Below are 19,882 nucleotides of genomic sequence, written 5' to 3' on the forward strand. Positions count from 1 at the left end.
ACTGTGGTCTGACAGTTTGTTGTGATTTCCATTCTTTTACATTTGCTGACGAGTGCTTTACCTCCAACGATGTGGTCAATTTTGGAATAAGTGTGATGTGGTGCTGAGAAGAATGTATATTCTGTTGATCTGGGGTGGAGAGTTCTGTAGATGTCTTTTAGGTCTGCTTGCTGGAGAGCTGAGTTCAAGTCCTGGATATCCTTGTTAAGCTTCTGTCTCATTGATCTGTCTAATATTGACAGTGGGGTGTTAAAGTCTCCCATGATGATTGTGTGGAGTCTAAATCTCTTTGTAGGTCTCTCAGGACTTGCTTTATGAATCTGGGTGCTCCTGTATAGGATGCATATATATTTAGGATAGTTAACTCTTCTTGTTGAATTGATCCCTTTACCATTATGTATTGGCCTTCTTTGTCTCTTTTGATCTTTGTTGGTGTAAAGTCTGTTTTATCAGAGACTAGGATTGCAACCCCTGCCTTTTTTTGTTTTCCATTTGCTTGGTAGATCTTCCTCCATCCCTTTATTTTGAGCCTATGTGTGTCTCTGCATGTGAGATGGGTTTCCTGAGTACAGCACACTGATGGGTCTTGACTCTTTATCCAGTTTGCCATTCTGTGTTTTTTTAACTGGGGCATTTAGCCCATTTACATTTAAGGTTAATATTGTTATGTGTGAATTTGATCCTGTCGTTATGATGTTAGCTGGTTATTTCGCCCCTTAGTTGATGCAGTTTCTTCCTAGCGTCAATGGTCTTTACAGTTTGGCATGTTTTTGCAGTGGCTGGTACCGGTTGTTCCTTTCCATGTTTAGTGCTTCCTTTAGGAGCTCTTGTAAGGCAGGCCTGGTGGTGACAAAATCTCTCAGCATTTGCTTCTCTGTAAAGGATTTATTTCTCCTTCACTTATGAAGCTTTGTTTGGCTGGATATGAAATTCTGGGTTGAAAATTCTTTTCTTTAAGAATGTTGAAGATGCTGGAGAGGATGTGGAGAAATAGGAACACTTTTACACTGTTGGTGGGACTGTAAACTAGTTCAACGATTGTGGAAGGCAGTGTGGCAATTCCTCAGGGATCTAGAACTAGAAATACCATTTGTCCCAGCCATCCCATTACTGGGTGTATACCCAAAGGATTATAAATCATGCTGCTGTAAAGACACATGCACACATATGTTTATTGCGGCACTATTCACAATAGCAAAGACTTGGAACCAAGCCAAATATCCAGCAATGATAGACTGGATTAAGAAAATGTGGCACATATACACCATGGAATAGTATGCAGCTATAAAAAATGATGAGTTCATGTCCCTTGTAGGGGCATGGATGAAGCTGGAAACCATCATTCTCAGCAAACTATTGCAAGGACAAAAAACCAAATACCGCATGTTCTTACTCACAGGTGGGAACTGAACAATGAGAACACATGGACACAGGAAGGGGAACATCACACACTGGGGCCTGTTGTAGGGTGGGGGGAGGGAGGAGGGGTAGCATTAGGAGATATACCTAATGTTAAATGATGAGTTAATGGGTGAAGCACACCAATGTGGACATGTATACATATGTAACTAACCTGCACGTTGTGCACATGTACCCTAAGACTTAAAGTATTAAAAAATATATATATATACATACACACAAAAAATAATAAAGGAAAACTATACATATGGAAAAAAAAAAAAGAATGTTGAATATTGCTCCCACTCTCTTCTGGCTTGTAGGGTTTGTGCCAAGAGATCTGCTGCTAGTCTGATGGGCTTCCCTTTGTGGGTAATCCGACCTTTCTCTCTGGCTGCCCTTAGCGTTTTTTCCTTCATTTCAACCTTGGTGAATGTGACAATTACGTGTTTTGGGGTTGCTCTTCTCGAGGAGTATCTTTATGGTGTTCTCTGTGTTTCCTGAATTTGAGTGTTGGCCTTCCTTGCTAGGTTGGGGAAGTCCTCCTGGATAATATCCTGAAGAATGTTTCCCAGCTTGGTTCCATTCTCCCCGTCACTTTCAGTACACCAATCAAACGTAGATTTGGTCTTTCCACATAGTCCCATATTTATTGGAGGCTTGTTCATTTCTTTTTACTCTTTTTTCTCTAAACTTCTCTTCTCGCTTCATTTCACTAATTTGATCTTGAATCACTGATACCGTTTCTTGCACTTGATCGAATTGGCTACTGAAGCTTGTGCATGCATCACGTAGTTCTCGTGCCATGGTTTTCAGCTCCATCAGGTCATTTAAGGTCTTCTCTACACTGTTCATTCTGGTTAGCCATTCGTCTAATCTTTTTTCAAGGTTTTTAGCTTCCTTGAGATGAGTTCGCACATCCTCCTTTAGCTCAGAGAAGTTTGTTATTACCGACTTTCTGAAGCCTACTTCTGTCAGCTCATCGAAGTCATTCTCCATCCTGCTTTGTTCCATTGCTGGTGAGGAGCTGCGATCCTTTGGAGGAGAAGGGATGTCAGGTTTTTGGAATTTTCAGCTTTTGTGCTCTGGTTTCTCCCCACCTTTGTGGTTTTATCTACCCTTGGTCTTTGATGATGGCGACCTACAGATGGGGTTTTGGGGTGGATGTCTTTTTTGTTGATGTTGATGCTATTCCTTTCTGTGTGTTAGTTTTCCTTCTAACAGTCAGGTCCCTCAGCTTCAGGTCTGTTGGAGTTTGCTGGAAGTCCACTCCAGACCCTCAAACAGGGATTTCTTGGTGTTGCCTATTCTCTCCCATGTGTTTAAATCCAGGGAGAGGTGTATATATGCTTTCTTCCTATTTGTTGGTAGTATGTTGGCTAGTATTTTTGCAAGAAAAGAAATTGAAAAAGTAAATATATTATATCAAAATATTGGGAAAATGGGGCCCTTAATACACAAGATCTGTGTCTGCACTGCGTCAGGAACTCTCTTCACTTGAATGCTGCATGTAAAATTCAACCCAATTTATGCAAAGTAGTTGAAGCCCTGTGTCAGTTCTCTGTGCTGCAAGTCATGATGGTAGTTTACAGGGAGAGTCTGGGTGCCCTGAGTTGGCTCATCTGTGGCAAATGTACTGAGCACATGCTGCCCATTTTTGCTCTGTCCCCAGAGCAGTCACCCTCCACCCTGTATTTAGAAGGATAGTTTTATTTCTCTTGAAGGAAAAATGCCTTTGGTTTCTGTGACCACTCCATTCTGTCTCCCATCAGATCATCTGGGAGGTTTTGTTGTCTAATGTCTGTTGGTTAAATCTTCTATCATCCCTGTCCTGCCTGGCTCATCAGGAATCTGCAGGAGTCTGAAGAGGAGGAAGTCCCCCAGGAGGCCTGGGATGAAGGTTATTCGACTCTCTCAATTCCTCCTGAAATGTTGGCCCCGTACCAGTCTTACAGCAGCACATTTCACTCATTAGAGGAACAGCAAGTCTGCATGGCTGTTGACATAGGCAGTGAGTACTCCATTGTGAAGGTGATAAAGCTCCAGTTCATGGCCCAGGTAGACCCCATAATCTTTGGGCCTTGTGCCCCTTGTTGGGCTGAGATTTGCCATCACCGTGGGCTGAACCTATATATCAATGTAGATTTCAATCACTCTGGAGTCGAGTCTGAAGCACAGGCATGGGGTGGGTCAGTGAGCTTTGCTCTCTTCCTAGTCTCAGGCCATGCCCGCGCCAACCTGGACTGACTGTCACGACATTGAACTCAAGGCAGGTGTGGCAAACTCACACCAAACTATGCAGCACATGCCCAGGAGGTGTCTGTCAGATCAGCTCATCTGAATTAAATGTCTCTTGCCAGCTACAAAATTCCTTATGAGTTTTGTTCCCAAAGCATGTCTGTGTGGTTCTTTACCTGCCAAAGGCCAGTGTCACCCTTGTCTACCTCTCAGTGAAAGATGTGACCCAGGTTTCACTGAATTTAGTCCCATTTTCTGTGTGTTCTAAGTTCGCTTGTTTTAGCTCATCTGTCCATCATGTTCCTGGTATGTTTTCTAGATAAATGGCTGACTTTTCACCCACAAAAGCCATAATAGCTGATGCTTCTGTGTAGAACCAAGTTTCATTTTGACTCAAGAGCTGGTACATTGCACCCCTTCATCAAATCTCTGTGTCCACAATCTCATAAGCTATCAAATTCTGGGTATTTGATGAGAGAAAGCTTAATATTGAAGTATCTCTCCTATGAGGTGTTAGAACTATTTGCCTACAATTTATTGGGGAAAAAATTGCTCATTTGTGTACATAAACCTAGGACAGAGCACATAGGGAAGATAACATTCCAAAACAGGGGAACTTTGCCCAAGGCTCATGAAAGAACCCAAGCCAGTTTTCTCAAGAGTTGACCTCAGGCCTACTGGAATATTTCTCTCAAAGTCTCCTGTTCTCACACTGACAAGACTGATGTCCCTGTGTTAGGATTGGACAGAGGAATGTTTCTGTGTGCAAGGAAGAACTGCTTAATGTAAGAGGGCCCGTCTGAATTTATTTGCAGGACATCGGTGGGATCAAGTGAAAAAGGACGACCAAGAGGCAACAGGTCCCAGGTGAGTCTGAGAAATTGTGGACAGTTAATTTGATGTTGACACCTGGAGATGCCAAGTCCAGGGAAAACAGTACATGCTAAAAATAATGATTGTGTCTTGTCAGACGAGTCTGAATTATGCCTACTACATTGCTTTTTGATTCTCATTAGAGTAAATGTTTAGGTTTCCATTTCTTCCTACCCTTATCATTTACTAACCTAGTGAAGGTTGACCATACCTCAAAAGCTGTATTCTCATGGTAACTGCAGGGAAACTTGAGCACATTTTATGCAAAATTATTGAGGACATGCTTTTCATGATCACTGTTCACTGTGTGTCCTGAGAGCACAAATACAGAGTGTCCTTTGACTCCCTCATCAGTGTGTCAACTGACGAATTCACTGAGCTCACTCTGTGTGTGTGTGTGTGTGTGTGTGTGTCTGTGTGTCTTTCTCTTTCATCCTTTTCTACCTGGCCCTAGTCTATCCCAACATAAAGGCAATAATTTGTTACCTCATTCATGGATCTGTCCTTTTTCTTTTCAAACTCTTCCTTACGTTAGCCATGAAATCTAGCTGGGGCTGTGTGGTTTCTGATTCTCCCTGGCTTATTCTTTACTTTTTCCCACTTTTCCAGGCTCAGCAGGGAGCTGCTGGATGAGAAAGGGCCTGAAGTCTTGCAGGACTCACTGGATAGATGTTATTCAACTCCTTCAGGTTGTCTTGAACTGACTGACTCATGCCAGCCCTACAGAAGTGCCTTTTACGTATTGGAGCAACAGCGTGTTGGCTTGGCTGTTGACATGGATGGTGAGTACCTTTCTATGAAGGTGATAAGGATCCACTGAGTCTTCTGGTTAGGGTCATATTCCTACTGCAAGTGGCCCTTACTGAGCTGAGAGATGTCATTGCCACAGGGAGGACCTATAGGCACATGTAGGTTGAATGAAACTCTAGTTCCACTTGGAAGCCCAGACAAGGGATGGGTCAGTGAGCAAGGCTCTCTTCCTAGTCTCAGGCCATGCCTGTGGCGCCCTAATCCTACTCTCAAGATGTTGGATCTGGGCAGATGTGACAAATTCACACAACTCTGATTTTGTCTCAATTTTGTAGATCTTGTAGATTTCATCCTTCACTCTAATTTCAGCGTCTAAAATCCTCGCTACCATGAACAATCTGAGTATTTGATGAGACAGGGCTGAATAGTGCAGTTTTTCTCCTAGCAACCATCTGGGGGCATTTGCTTTAAATCGATTGGAAAAATATGGCATAACCATTTGCACAAACTTGGGACAAATGATATTGGGATAACGGTCTACCAGAATAGGGAATTTTAGCCACAGTTTCTGGGACAAAAACCAAGGAATCTCTATCATGATCAGCCTTCAGGCCTCCTGAAGAATATCTCTCACAGTGTCCTATTCTCATGCTGAGGAGCCTGAAGTCCCTGTGTGAGGATTAGACAGTGGATTGTTATGTGTGTAGGAGAACCGGCTTAATATGTCTGTCCATGTCTGAACTTATTGCAGAAATTGAAAAGTACCAAGAAGTGGAAGAAGACCAAGACCCATCATGCCCCAGGTAACTTTGAGCAATTATGGATGCTTAATTCTGTGTTGACACCTGGAGATGCCAGGTCCAGGGAAAACAAGAGTGTGTTCAATTTCGTGTTTTCAACGAAGGTTGAATTACTCCTACTGACATTGCTGTTGGTTTTCATTGCAGTAGATGTTTAGGTTTCCATTTCTTCCTCCCCTTCTCATTTACTAACTTACTATAGGTTGACCATACCTCAAAGGCTGTATGGCAACTACATGGAATCTTGAGCAAGTTTATGGAAAATTATTGAGCCCACTCTTTTCATGATCACTGTTCAGTGTGTGTCCCGAGGGCACTAACTCAGAGTGTCCTTTGACCCCTCCATCAGTGTGTCACCCGGCCAATTCGCTGAGCTCACTTTCTCCTCTCTCTCTCTCTCCCTCTCCCTGTCTTTCTCTTTCATTCTTTTCTACCTGGCCCTGGTCTATCCCAACATAAAGGCAATAATTCATTACCTCATTAATGGATCTGTCCTTTTTCTTTTTAAACAGTTCCTTATGTTAGCCATGAAATCTAGCTGGGGCTGTGTGGTTTCTGATTCCCCCCTGGCTTATTCTTTACTTTTTCCTACTTTTCCAGGCTCAGCAGGGAGCTGCTGGATGAGAAAGGGCCTGAAGTCTTGCAGGACTCACTGGATAGATGTTATTCGACTCCTTCAGGTTATCTTGAACTGCCTGACTTAGGCCAGCCCTACAGCAGTGCTGTTTACTCATTGGAGGAACAGTACCTTGGCTTGGCTCTTGACGTGGACAGTGAGTACCTTACTATGAAGGTGATAAGGCTCCACCTGGTCTTCCAGATAGGGGTGATATTCCTGTTCCAAGTGGCCCTTACTGACCCGAGAGATGTCATTGCCGCAGGCAGGACCTATGGGCGCATATAGGTTGTAATGAAACTGTAGTCTCAGTTGGAAGCCTAGACGTGAAATGGGTCGGTGAGCAAGGCTCTATTCCTAGTGTCCAGCCATGCCTGTGGCAACCTGAGCCCGCTCTCAGCACATTGGACCCAGGCAGATGTAAAAAATTCACAGAACTATGATTTGGACTCAAGGGTTTGTAGATTTCCTCCTTCATTCTAATTTCAGTGTCTAAAATTCTTGCATCCATGAACGAGCTGGGCATTTGATGAGACAGGGCTGAATACTGCAGTTTTCCTCCTAGAAATCATCTGGGGCATTTTCTTTGAACTGATGGGAACAATAAGGCATAACCGTTTGCACAAACTTGGGATAAATGATTTTGGGATAACGATCTACCAGAATGGGGATATTTCACCCTTGGTTCTGAGATGCAAACCAAAGAATATCATGACCAGCTTTCAGGCCTCCTGAAGTATATGTCTCACATTGTCCTGTTCTCATGCTGAGGAGCCTGAGATCCCTGTGTGGGGATTAGACAGTGGACTGTTATGGGTGTAGGTGAATTGGCTTATTTTGTCTGTCCCTGTCTGAATGTATTGCAGGAATTAAAAAGGACCAAGAAGAGGAAGAAGACCAAGGCCCACCATGCCCCAGGTAACCGAGCAATTGTGAACAGCTACTTCTGTGTTGACATCTGGAGACTCCTGGTTCAGGGAAAACAGAGCGGGCTGACATTATCGATTACATCTTTTCAACCAAGCCTGAATCATTCCTACTAACATTGCTGTTGGTTTTCATTGCAGTAGATATTTAGGTTTCCATTTCTTCCTCCCCTTATCATTTACTAAGCTACTGTAGGTGGACCAGACTTCAAAAACTGTATTCTCATGGCGACTGCATGGAAACTTGAGCACATTTTATGGAAAATTATTGAGCACAGTCTTTTCATGATCACTGCATGCTGTGTGTCCTGAGGGCACTAACTCAGAGTGTCCTGTTACTCCCTCATCAGTGTGTCACCTGGACAATTCACTGAGCTCGTTCTCTGTGTGTGTGTGTGTTTGTGTGTGTCTGTCTGTCTTTCTCTTTCATTCTTTTCCATTTGGCCCTGTTCTGTCCCAACATGAAGGCAATAATTTGTTACCTCAATAATGGATCTATCCTTTTACTTTTTTAACCACTTCCTTATGCTACCCATGAAACCTAGCTGGGGCTGTGTTGTGTCTGATTTCCCCTGGCTTATTCTTTACTTTTTCCTCCTTTTCCAGGCTCAGCAGGGAGCTGCTGGAGGTAGTAGAGCCTGAAGTCTTGCAGGACTCACTGGATAGATGTTATTCAACTCCTTCCAGTTGTCTTGAACAGCCTGACTCCTGCCAGCCCTATGGAAGTTCCTTTTATGCATTGGAGGAAAAACATATTGGCTTTTCTCTTGACGTGGGAGGTGAGTACCTTTCTATGAAGGTGATAAGGTTCCACTGAGTCTTCCATATAAAGATCATATTCCTGCTCCAAGTGGCCATTACTGAGCTGAGAGATGTCATTGCTGCAGTGAGGACCTATAGGCACATGTAGGTTGAATGAAACTCTAGTTCTACCTGGAAGCCCAGACATGGGATGGGTCAGTGAACATGGCTCTCTTCCTAGTCTCAGGCCATACCTGTGACACTCTGATTCTATTCTCATGACATTGGACCTGGGCAGATGTGACCAATTCAGAGAACTATGATTTTGACTCAAGGGTTTGTAGATTTCCTTTTTCACTCTAATTTCAGTGTCTAAAGTCCTCACAACCATGAACAATCTGAGTATTTGATGAGACAGGGCTAAATATTGCAGTTTTTCTCCTAGAAATCATTTGAGGGTATTTGCTTTAAATTGATTGGAAAAATATGTCATAACTGTTTGCACAAACTTGGGACAAATGATATTGGGATAACGGTCTACTAGAATAGGGACATTTTACCCACAGTTTCTGGGAGAAAAACTGAGGAATTTCTATCATGACCAGCCTTCAGGCCTCCTGAAATATATCTCTCACAGTGTCCTATTCTTATGCTGAGGAGCCTGAGGTCCCTGTGTGAGGATTAGGCAGTGGATTGTTATGTGTGTAGGGGAATCAGCTTAATGTGTCTGTCCATGTCTGAATTTATTGCAGAAATTGAAAAGAAGGGGAAGGGGAAGAAAAGAAGGGGAAGAAGATCAAAGAAGAAAAGAAGAAGGGGAAGTAAAGAAGGGGAAGAAGATCAAAACCCACCATGCCCCAGGTAACTTTCAGCAATTGTGGATGCTTAATTCTGTGTTAACACCTGGAGGCAACAGATTCAGGGAAACCAGAGTGTGTTTGATGTCACGTTTTCAACGAAGGCTGAATTACTCCTACTGTCATTGCTGTTGGTTTTCATTGCAGTAGATGTTTAGGTTTCCATTTCTTCCTCCCCTTATCATTTACTAACGTACCATAGGTTGACCATACTTCAAAAGCTGTACTCTCATAGCCACTGTATCGAATTTTGAGCATATTTTATGGAAAACTATTGAGCTCACTCTTTTCATGATCACAGTTTGCTGTGTGTCATGAGGGCACTAACTCAGAGTGTCCTTTTACTCCCTTACCAGTATGTCACCTGGCCAATTCACTAGCTCACTTTCTCTCTGTCTCTGTCTCTGTCTCTGTCTCTCTGTCTTTCTCTTTCATTGTTTTCTACCTGGCCCTGTTCTATCCCAACATAAAGGCAATAAATTTTTTTTTTTTACCTCATTAATGCATCTATCCTTTTTCTTTTCTAACCACTTCCTTATGTTACTTCTGAAATCTAGTGGGGCTGTGTGGTGTTTGATTTTCCCTGGCTGCTTCTTTAGTTTTGTGTCCTTTTCCAGGCTCAACGGCGTGCTGATGGAAGTGCAAGAGCCTGAAGTCTTACAGGACTCACTGGATAGATGTTATTCGACTCCGTCAATGTACTTTGAACTACCTGACTCATTCCAGCCCTACAGCAGTGTGTTTTACTCATTTGAGGAACAGCACATCAGCTTCGCCCTTTACGTGGACAATAGGTTTTTTACTTTGACGGTGACAAGTCTCCACCTGGTGTTCCAGATGGAAGTCATATTCCCACAATAAGCAGCCCTTACTAAGCCGAGAGATGTCATTCCTGCAGGCAGGACCTATAGGCACGTGAAGATTTGAATGAAAGTACAGTTCCATTTGGAAGCCCAGACATAGGATGGGTCAGTGGGCATGGCTCTATGCCTATTCTCAAACCATGCCATTGGCAACCTGTGCTCAGTCTGAAGACAATGGACCCAAATTAGGTGTGACACTTTCACATAACTGTGCAGCACATGCCGGGAGTGATCAGTCAGACATTTTAATTTGAACCACGTATCTCTGGGTAGCTACAAAATTCCTCAGGGATTTCATTTTGCAGGCATGTCTCTGAGCTTCTATACCTGCTCAAGGTCAGTGTCATCTTTGTGTTTAGCTCATCCAAAGGTGTTACCCTGGTTTCAATGAACCTAACCTCATTCTTTGTGTCTTCAGTGTTGGCTTGTTTTAGCTGATCCATCTGTAACACAGGAGGGATCCTTGGCTGAGGATTGTATTTCAGAACCACAACTGCTCTTGACAATTGTTAACCCGCTAGGCTCCTTTGGTTAGAGAAGTCACCGTCTTTCAGCCTCCAATTGGTGTCAGTACTTAGGAAGACCACAGCTAGATGGACAAACAGCATCGGGAGGCCTTAGCCCTGCTCCTCTCCATTCCATCCTGTAGAGAACAGGAGTCAGGAGCCGCTGGCAGGAGACAGCATGTCACCCAGGACTCTGCCGGTGCAGAATATGAACAATGCCATGTTCTTGCAGAAAACGCTTAGCCTGAGTTTCATAGGAGGTAATCACCAGACAACTGCAGAATGTAGAACACTGAGCAGGACAACTGACCTGTCTCCTTCACATAGTCCATATCACCACAAATCACACAACAAAAAGGAGAAGAGATATTTTGGGTTCAAAAAAAGTAAAAAGATAATGTAGCTGCATTTCTTTAGTTATTTTGAACCCCAAATATTTCCTCATCTTTTTGTTGTTGTCATGGATGGTGGTGACATGGACTTGTTTATAGAGGACAGGTCAGCTGTCTGGCTCAATGATCTACATTCTGAAGTTGTCTGAAAATGTCTTCATGATTAAATTCAGCCTAAACGTTTTGCCGGGAACACTGCAGAGACAATGCTGTGAGTTTCCAACCTCAGCCCATCTGCGGGCAGAGAAGGTCTAGTTTGTCCATCACCATTATGATATCAGGACTGGTTACTTGGTTAAGGAGGGGTCTAGGAGATCTGTCCCTTTTAGAGACACCTTACTTACAATGAAGTACTTGGGAAAGTGGTTTTCAAGAGTATAAATATCCTGTATTCTAATGATCATCCTCTAAACATTTTATCATTTATTAATCCTCCCTGCCTGTGTCTATTATTATATTCATATCTCTACACTGCAAATTTTGGGTCTCAATTTTTACTGTGCCTTTGTTTTTACTAGTGTCTGCTGTTGCAAAAGGAAGAAAACATTCTCTGCCTGAGTTTTAATTTTTGTCCAAAGTTAATTTTAATCTATACAATTAAAACCTTTTGCCTATCACTCTGGACTTTTGGATTGTTTTTTACATTCAGTGTTATAATATTTGATTATGCTGATTGGTTTTGGTGGGTACTGATGCAAATTAATAAAAACATTTCATTTCCATGTTTATTTTCTAATCTCTTCGACATTGTAGGCTATGTTTACCATATGTAGCAGAATGTATTTACATTTCTTGGTTCTAGTCATTTGTATTCTTCGTGAGTGTGAGAGTGTGTGTGTCTGTGTGTGCCTTTGGCATTTAGGAAGGGTTCTATAGCTCATGTTAAATATTGCACTAAAAATGTTTTTGATGGTTTTCCTCCCTTTGAACTAGACACACTTCTAATATTTGGTTTATAGTTTTAAATTATAACTTTCAGCATCAAATATTTCCATACAACAGTCAATTACATGATGTGTTTTCTTTTTACTACCTCCTTTACCTGCCACTTCTCATAATAGTATTTGAACCTAAACATATACTGGTTACATTCTGTGATTATCATCTTGCCCCTACCTTGGTTTTGGTTTTTGGTGCAGTTCCAGGCTCTTGGTGTCTTTGTTTGGGACACCAAGAGCCTGGAACTGCATGGCACCAGCTGGTAAGAATTAGGCTTCTTTGGCCGGGCGCGGTGGCTTATCCCTGTAATCCCAGCACTTTGCGAGGCCAAGGCGGGCAGATCACGAGGTCAGGAAATCGAGACCATCCTGGCTAACACGGTAAAACCCCATCTCTACTAAAAATAAAAAAAATTAGCCAGGCGTGGTGGCGGGCGCCTGTAGTCCCAGCTACTCGGGAGGCTGAGGCAGGAGAATGGCCTGAACCCGGGAGGCGGAGCTTGCAGTGAGCCGAGATCGCACCACTGCACTCCAGCCTGGGCGACAGAGAGAGACTCCGTCTCAAAAAAAAAAAAAAAAAAAAAAGAATTAGGCTTTTTTTTTTTCCCTAAGGGTTAACAACAAACCAGCCCTTTGGAAAGACTTGCTTCACCACTGTTATCAACCAACGGCCTGATGCTTTCCCTCAGTTTTGTGATTTTGACAAAACAAGCAAGCAGCATTCCCTCCTGATAAGAGACCACCGACCTAGGAATGATTCTGGCCAGACTAGGGAGGATGCACAGTAAGGGTTTTCATGTCCTCTGCTTCAGCTTTTGATGTCAGAGGGCCACAAACTCCACTCTCAGATGATTGCTAATGCCACCATTTTATGAACATGGGCCCCACGGAGAGGCACGAAGCTCAATTGCACTTCTGCACATTTTTCCTCCTATAAATATTGCTATTGGAATATTATTTGGTACGGCTCCCGTGAAAGATACATTTGCAGAATGTACTCAAATTAGAAGCATCATGTAAACCCTATAATGTAGCAATAGTGCATCAACTTCCCTACACTATAGAAATATCTGTGGTGTAGACATTTCCACAATGACCAAAGATATGTGTACAAGAAAGGTGGCTGCAGCATTCTTTGTAATCCTAAAACAATGAAACCTACCTCATCTCAAAAACTTTATTTTATTTTATTTTATTTTTTGAGATGGAGTCTCGCTCTGTTGCCCAGGCGGGAGTGTAGCGGTGCAGCCTCCACTGGTGCAGCCTCCACTGCAGCCTCCACCTCCCAGGTTCAAATGATTCTCCTGCCTCAGAATCCCAAGTACCTGGGATTACAGGCACGTGCCACCATGCCTGGCTAACAAAAACATTTTGAAAAGGGTTAAATAAATCATGCACAAAGTGAGGAAAAATACTCTTTTCAAAAATGATGGAGAGGATCACTATAATGATGAATGATTCCACTGGTCACATTATTGATAGAGCAATCAGTAAATCCAGGCACATCCTCGGGATATTACTGACCTCCTATTATTAAAATATGAAAAAATGGAGGCATGTAAATTACTCGTTTAAGCGCATGACGGACTGAATTAGAATTTTATCACACCAGAAGTGGGTTCCTAGGTCTCTGTTTCAGGATTCCTGAGTTACACACGTATAAACCCAGGATTTCAGGAGATACCCGGTTAAGAATCCGGTCGGGGAGGTGGGCTGGCCCTTGACATGGATAAGTCACAAATTAGTGGCTTAGGACTCCAGGAAGATAAAATCTTCCACATTTATCTAGTGATTGACAATGCATGAATACTTTAAAAGCTCAAACAAGCGTCCCTGGGTGGGCTCGAACCACCAACCTTTCGGTTAACAGCCTAACGCGCTAACCGATTGCGCCACAGAGACAGGTACTGTCAGTTCTACTGGGCGCTATAGGAAGGGCGCACGCACGAAACTTCCTCCGTCCCTTGCATCCTCAGGGCCCGCCAGGCAGGATGACTGAGCAAGGCCTTGGAAGACCGGAGAGATTGGAGCGGTAAGTCACGCTGGTCACATTGGACACCTGCGCGTTGGGAGATTCTGGAGCCAGAAGGATAGCCGAATGGCCTTCACTCGCCCTGCCCCTCGCCTGCTTCAGAAACCCCCGGAAACGCCCCGGTTGAGACCCCGGCCCAAGCCGCCTGGGGGCCCTAGGGAGGCTGAACGCCCGGTGGCTCCCAGGATGGCTCTTCCCGTTCTTTGCGCCGCCTTCACCCAGTGAGGGAGCCTGTGCCCTCCCTGCCCAGTCGCTTTTGGGGCCGCTGCGGAGCTTCCGCTGCCATCTTCGGATCCTGTGTTCCGCAGGGGGGCTCCACCAGGGCAGGGATCGTGGTGAGGGTGGCTTGTGGGTCCCCCTCACGGGGAGCAGGGTCTGGCACTCACCAGGGCGCAGGACTAGGACTTGTCGAATGAATCCATCCTTTTAGCTTTTAGTCCTTTGAAGAGCCTTGAGAATGGAAATCATGAGAGATTTTTCCATGGGGAAGTTCCTTTTACAAAGCATTTATTTACGTTGACTTCTTGGCACCCCGCGGGGCGGCAACGGGCAGGGCCTCCAGTGCACCTTTTGCGCGGTGGAGCCGCGGGGGCTCAGCTGGGCGGTGGTCGGGTCCTGAGGCCGGAGGGCGGGAGCAGGGGAGGGGAAAAGCAAAAGCGGGGAAAGAAGCCGGGGAGCAGTGGACCAGACGTCCAGACCTCCTGAAAGGCTGGCGGGGAGGCACAGGCGGGATCTTCCGGAGGTGAGAATTTTTTTTTATTATAGCAGAATGGGGAGGAATTGAGGGGAAAATGGAGATAGAACCTGAAAGAGCCCCAAACGCCAGAACCTGTAGCTCCCCAAGAATAAGATCTTCCAGAAGAACTAGACCCAAAACTAGCCATTGGGGAACACCGAAATCCTTGGAGGAGCAACATCCGCATGACCTTCTGTGTTCCTTTAGGCAAAAGGACTTGCTTCCATTGTTTGTTCAATTGTTTGTGTTTGTTAAATAAATAAAACGATTTTCATGTATCTTTGAAATTACTTTGGCGCTATTTTGTGATTACAAATAATGCGGCAGTGATCATTCTTGTACACTTCTCATTGGCCATTTGTGTATTTCTATAGGGTAGAGGCCTGGAGAGCAGTTGCTCCAGCATAGGGATTACACAGTTTTTGTTTGTTTGTTTATTTATTTATTTATTTATTTATTTTTGTGACAGAGTCTCGCTCTGTCACCCAGGCTGGAGTGCAGTGGCGCCATCTCAGCTTTCACTGCAACCTCTGCCTCCCGGGTTCAAGCGAATCTCCTGCTTCAGCCTCCCAAGTAGCTGAGATTACAGGTCCGTGCGAGCCACCACATCGGGCTAATTTTTGTATTTTTAGTAGAGACGGGGTTTCACCGTTTTGGCCAGGCCGGTCTCAAACTCCTGACCTCAAGTGATCTGCCTGCCTTGGCCTCTCAAAGTGCTGGGATTACAGGCATGAGCCACAGCACCCAGCGATTACATGTTTTTTTTTAATATATCATTCTATTTTCTTTCCTTATTTGGCTTATTAGCTGTAACTCTTTCTTTTGTTATGTCAGTGATGGCTTTAGGGTCCCTAGAATACATCTTTATCCGTCTGCCATCAAGTGACATTATACCTCCCCTTCTGGCCTTTATGCTAGTGTTGTCAGGGAATCTAATTTTGGACATGTTATAAACCCCAACATCCAAGTACGTACATAGCGATTTTCAGTCGTCTCCTTTTCTTTGTGTAGGTTCAGATTTCTGTTTGGTATCCTCATCCTTAGGCCTGGAGGACTCCTTTACTATTTCTTGTAGTGTGGTTCGGTGAATTCTGTCATTTTTTTGTATGTCTTTAAATGTCCTGATTTCAGTCACATTTTTGAAAGATATTTCAATTTGGCATAGAATTCTAGAATAACTTTTTTTGTCTCAGTACTTTAGGATGTTGCCACTTTGACGCTTTGTCATGGACATATCTTTCCTGTTTTTGTAAACTTGGCATAAAGTGGGTTTCCTGTACTTATTATATGATTTTTGGATTGTGTATTCAAATTAAAAGTATTAAATTAAAATTAAAATGGCCTGGGCGAGGTGGCTCACACCTGTAATCCCAGCACTTTGGGAAGGGGAGGCAGAGGATCGCTTGAGACCCAGAGTTGGAGACCACCCTGGGCAAGATAGCAAGACCCTGTGTGTGTGTGTGTGTGTGTGTGTGTGTGTGTGTGTGTGTGTGTGTGTGTGTGTACACATAAATATGTATATATATTATATGTATGTATGTATATATAAGTCCTACAGTCACCTTAAGTTCCACCAACAGTGCGCTTAAAGTATAATGTGCCCAACCTGAGGCTCAAACCTACCTGCTGGCACGCAATTTGTGTTTGTGAGACAATCTCAACAGCATTTGCTTTTTCTAGCATAGTGGTTTTCCTGTTTTCCTCACATGTGAATGTCTTCAGTGCAAAACCTGTCAGAATTCATTTCCTTTGCTAAAATGTTTTAAAATAACTCTTACTTCAAGTAAGTGCATTAAAAATAAACTTCTCAGTTGCATCCCTGGAATCCATGGAAAGTCCAGAAGAGACAATTAAGTGCTACAGGATCAAGCCCAAACAGAACAGGACTAGGCATGGCTTCCTCACTAGGAGCCAGGCCAAAGTCATCTCCTTTGGTCTCCAATGGAGGCCAGAACTCGGTTCACCTGCAACGGGAGGACCTGGCCCAGAAGAGGTGGCCTTCATCTTCATGGTGCCTTCAGATAGGAAATCTAGGATTTCTTTTCTTCTCTTTGATCTACTTCCAACTCTCCCTTTCTATTTATTTATTTATTTATTTATTTATTTAAGACAGAGTCTTGCTGTGTTGCCCAGGCTAGAGTGCAGCGGGGCAGTCTCAGCTCACTGCAACCTCCGCCTCCTGGGTTCTAGAGATTCTCCTGCCTCAGCCTCCTGAGTAGCTGGGATTACAGGCGCCCGTCACCACGCCCGGCTACTTGTTGTATTTTTAGTAGAGACAGGCTTTCACCATCTTGGCCAGGCTGGTCTCGAACTCGTGACCTCGTGATCCACCCACCTCGGCCTCCCAAAGTGCTGGGATTACAGGCGTGAGCCACCGCATCTGGCCCTCCCTTTCTATTTCTTCAAGACCTTTTTCGGATCCCTCCTGCGCAGGACCTAAACGGGCGGTGCCCTTACCCACTGGTCCCTCCCTGCCTGGTGTCTTCGGAGCCCTAGCTCACCCGGAACGTTACTGCCCGCCGGTGACAGCGAGAGGACCAAAGAGGGCAGCGGGTGCGGTGGGAACCACAGAGTCACCGCGCACCTGCGCCTCGCGGGCTCCTCGCAAATTGAATAAACGCCCCCTGAAGCTTATCTTCAAGTCATAGGGAAGGGGAAGGTGGCTGCCGACCCGGCGGGAGAAGCCGGCCCTGCCCCTGGTCCTTGAAGACAGGTTTGGCCAGGCTGATTTTGACTGGTAGGCCCAAAGAAAAGCCTCAAAGGCAGACCAAACTCCGACAGGCTCCGAGATTAAGGCTTTCAAACGTCTGATCGTTTTCAGCTTGGTCAGTAAAATCGATCCCGCCTTTATCAGGAGATTCCTTTGCCAAAGTTCAGAGACCTGTGGTTCCTGCGGCTTGCCACACAGAAAACCAATCACTGAGACAGTTATTGCCAAGGAAGAGGCTTTAATAGGGTGCTGCAGCGGAGGAGATGAGAACTCAGTCTCAAATCCATCTCCCTGACCAACCAAAACTAGAGGCTTAGATGGCAGGGAAAAAATGTGACACTGTGTAAGAAAACAGGAACTAGACCAGGCGCGGTGGCTCACACCTGTAATCCCAGCACTTTGGGAGGCCGAGGCGGGCGGATCACGAGGTCAGGAGATCGAGACCATCCTGGCTAACACGGTGAAACCCCGTCTCTACTAGAAATACGAAAAGAAATTAGCCGGGCGTGGTGGCGGGCGCCTGTAGTCCCAGCTACTCGGGAGGCTGAGGCAGGAGAATGGCGTGAACCCGGGAGGCGGAGCTTGCAGTGAGCCAAGATAGCGCCACTGCACTCCAGCCTGGGAGGCAGAGGGAGACTCTGTCTCAAAAAGAAAAAAAGAAAAGAAAAGAAAGAAAACAGGAACTAGGGAGGGGCAAGGAAGCAATCAGGATGAATGAGGGGTCCGGCATCTCATTGTCTGGGTGACTTTCAGTTCTTTGATATCTTTTTTGAGAGGCCTGAAGGAAGGAACTCAAATAAAACAAATATCGAGTTTCAAACTTTCAGATCAGAAGGGTCCATTTCTATGTTTATCCAAAAATCTACGTATGGGACTATTGGGTGGGTTTCAGACCAAGAAAGAGTGTGCATATCAAAGTCTGCGGTTAACCAAAGAGAAAACATAATTTTCCGACCAATAGGATGTATGGGGGTCAAAGAACGACCAGCCTACAGTACTGTTTATTGGCCTGAGCATACGGAAGGATGAAGTTGCACCAGCGAAATGGGATTAAGCTGCAGGTGCGGGCTGGGCGCGGTAGCTCACACCTGTAATCCCAGCACTCTGGGAGGCTGAGGTGGGTGGATCACTTGAGATCAGGAGTTTGAGACCAGCCTGACCAACATGGTGAAACCTCGTCTCTAATAAAAATACAAAAATTAGCCGGGCGTCATGGCGGGCACCTGTAGTCCCAGCTACTAGGGAGGCCGAGGCAGGAGAATTGCTTGAACCCGGGAGATGGAGGTTTTAATGAGCCGAAATTGCACCACTGCCCTCCAGCCCGGGCAACAGACCGAGACACCTTCTCAAGCAAAAATAAAAACAAAAAGCTGCAGGTGGAAAAAAAGTCTGGATTTTGGTTCAGAGCCCCTGGGGCCTTCCTCAGTAGTTTTCTCTTTCCTTGAAAAAGGAAGCCTGTCTCCGTCTCTGCATCTCTGTGAGTCCTTTTGGAGACTGAGGATGGTGAGGTCTCAGTGCTTGGCCCCCTTCTAACTCTGGGTACCTCCCCTCCCGTGGGTCAACCTGGTCCAGTGCACAGGCCCCAGCTCCGACGACCATCTCCCCCCTACCCTTTGCTCCCAGCAAAGGCCATTTCTAGGTCAGTTGTGAGGTACAGCCAGGACAGGGCAGCTCGCTCCGAGATTTTTGGCTCTCGAAGGCCTTGAGCGCTGTGGTTCTGCAGAACGCTGTCTGCCTCTTGTGGAGGAACTGACACCCGCTGGAGAAAGCGTGGAGGGAAGCGAGGGCTGCACCCGCACGCAGGAGCTGAGGCAAGCGGCGGTTCCCAGCTCTCAGTGCAAAAGACATTTGTCATCTGAGAGGCTGGACTCAGTTATTATAATTTTCAATTTTGTCAATAAAAACCGAATGGAAATTTGTTTTCTTACTTGTAGAAACCTCCTCACAAGACCTCCCATCTTACATTCCAGGGAGAATTAGCAGGGTATTCCGCCAAGACATAGGTTAGACTGCGGTTCTGATCTGCAGGCCTCGATGCCCTGCGCCGGGGCACCAGGGCACGGGCAAAGCCCTCCCCCTACACAAAGCAAGGGTGTTATGTCTACAACCGAACGGGGACACTAAGAGCCCCCAACATGCACGGTTTTCATTCCAAAGAAAACCACCAGTTCTGAGTACAACTTCCACCTGGCTCTATTAACTGAGTACATGTTTCCCCAGCACAGAAATCCTACAAACTCCCGTGAATGCTGTGGTGAAAAGCAGGAGCTGCCAGGGCAAGATGGATCGCACCTGTAATCCCAGCACTTCAGAAGGCTGGGCGGACCACTTGAGCCCAGGAGTTGGAGCCCAGCCTGAGCAGAATGGTGAAACCGCTACGAAAAAAGAAAAAGAAAGGAAAGAGAAAAGAAAAGGAAAAAAAAGAGAAAAAACTAGTCGGGTGTGGTGGCGTGTGGTTGTCCTACTCGGGAGCCTGAGATGGGAAGACCGCGCCACTTCTCCAGCC

At 45.1% G+C, this 19,882-nt stretch overlaps 2 protein-coding genes and 1 non-coding gene across 12 annotated transcripts in view; 1 reads left to right on the forward strand and 2 right to left on the reverse strand.

The window, feature by feature from the left end:
* The window catches only part of LOC101135585 (neuroblastoma breakpoint family member 15), a 48,230-nt gene extending 36,653 nt beyond the window's left edge, over positions 1–11,577 (forward strand). For 8 of the 10 annotated variants that reach the window (XM_063701412.1, XM_055354162.2, XM_055354150.2 and 5 more), the window contains 9 exons: positions 3,246–3,409; positions 4,452–4,503; positions 5,119–5,291; positions 6,011–6,062; positions 6,660–6,832; positions 7,542–7,593; positions 8,208–8,380; positions 9,095–9,203; positions 9,817–11,577. In XM_063701412.1, coding sequence (XP_063557482.1) covers positions 3,246–3,409; positions 4,452–4,503; positions 5,119–5,291; positions 6,011–6,062; positions 6,660–6,832; positions 7,542–7,593; positions 8,208–8,380; positions 9,095–9,203; positions 9,817–10,060 — 1,192 coding nt within the window. In that variant the 3' untranslated portion in view covers positions 10,061–11,577. Of the gene's footprint in view, positions 1–1,315; positions 1,400–3,245; positions 3,410–4,451; positions 4,504–5,118; positions 5,292–6,010; positions 6,063–6,659; positions 6,833–7,541; positions 7,594–8,207; positions 8,381–9,094; positions 9,204–9,816 lie in introns of all 10 variants that reach the window. The other 2 variants (XM_063701475.1, XM_063701461.1) reach the window with 2 other exon arrangements.
* Positions 1–19,882, reverse strand: part of GSTM2 (glutathione S-transferase mu 2) — a 1,178,915-nt gene that overhangs the window by 1,130,779 nt on the left and 28,254 nt on the right. The window lies entirely within an intron of this gene.
* TRNAN-GUU (transfer RNA asparagine (anticodon GUU)) lies at positions 13,727–13,800 on the reverse strand. The gene has a single exon. It is a non-coding gene; the product is annotated as a tRNA-Asn (tRNA).

This window comes from Gorilla gorilla, chromosome 1 (assembly GCF_029281585.2).
Source record: "Gorilla gorilla gorilla isolate KB3781 chromosome 1, NHGRI_mGorGor1-v2.1_pri, whole genome shotgun sequence".
In the NCBI taxonomy this organism is placed as follows: domain Eukaryota; kingdom Metazoa; phylum Chordata; class Mammalia; order Primates; family Hominidae; genus Gorilla; species Gorilla gorilla.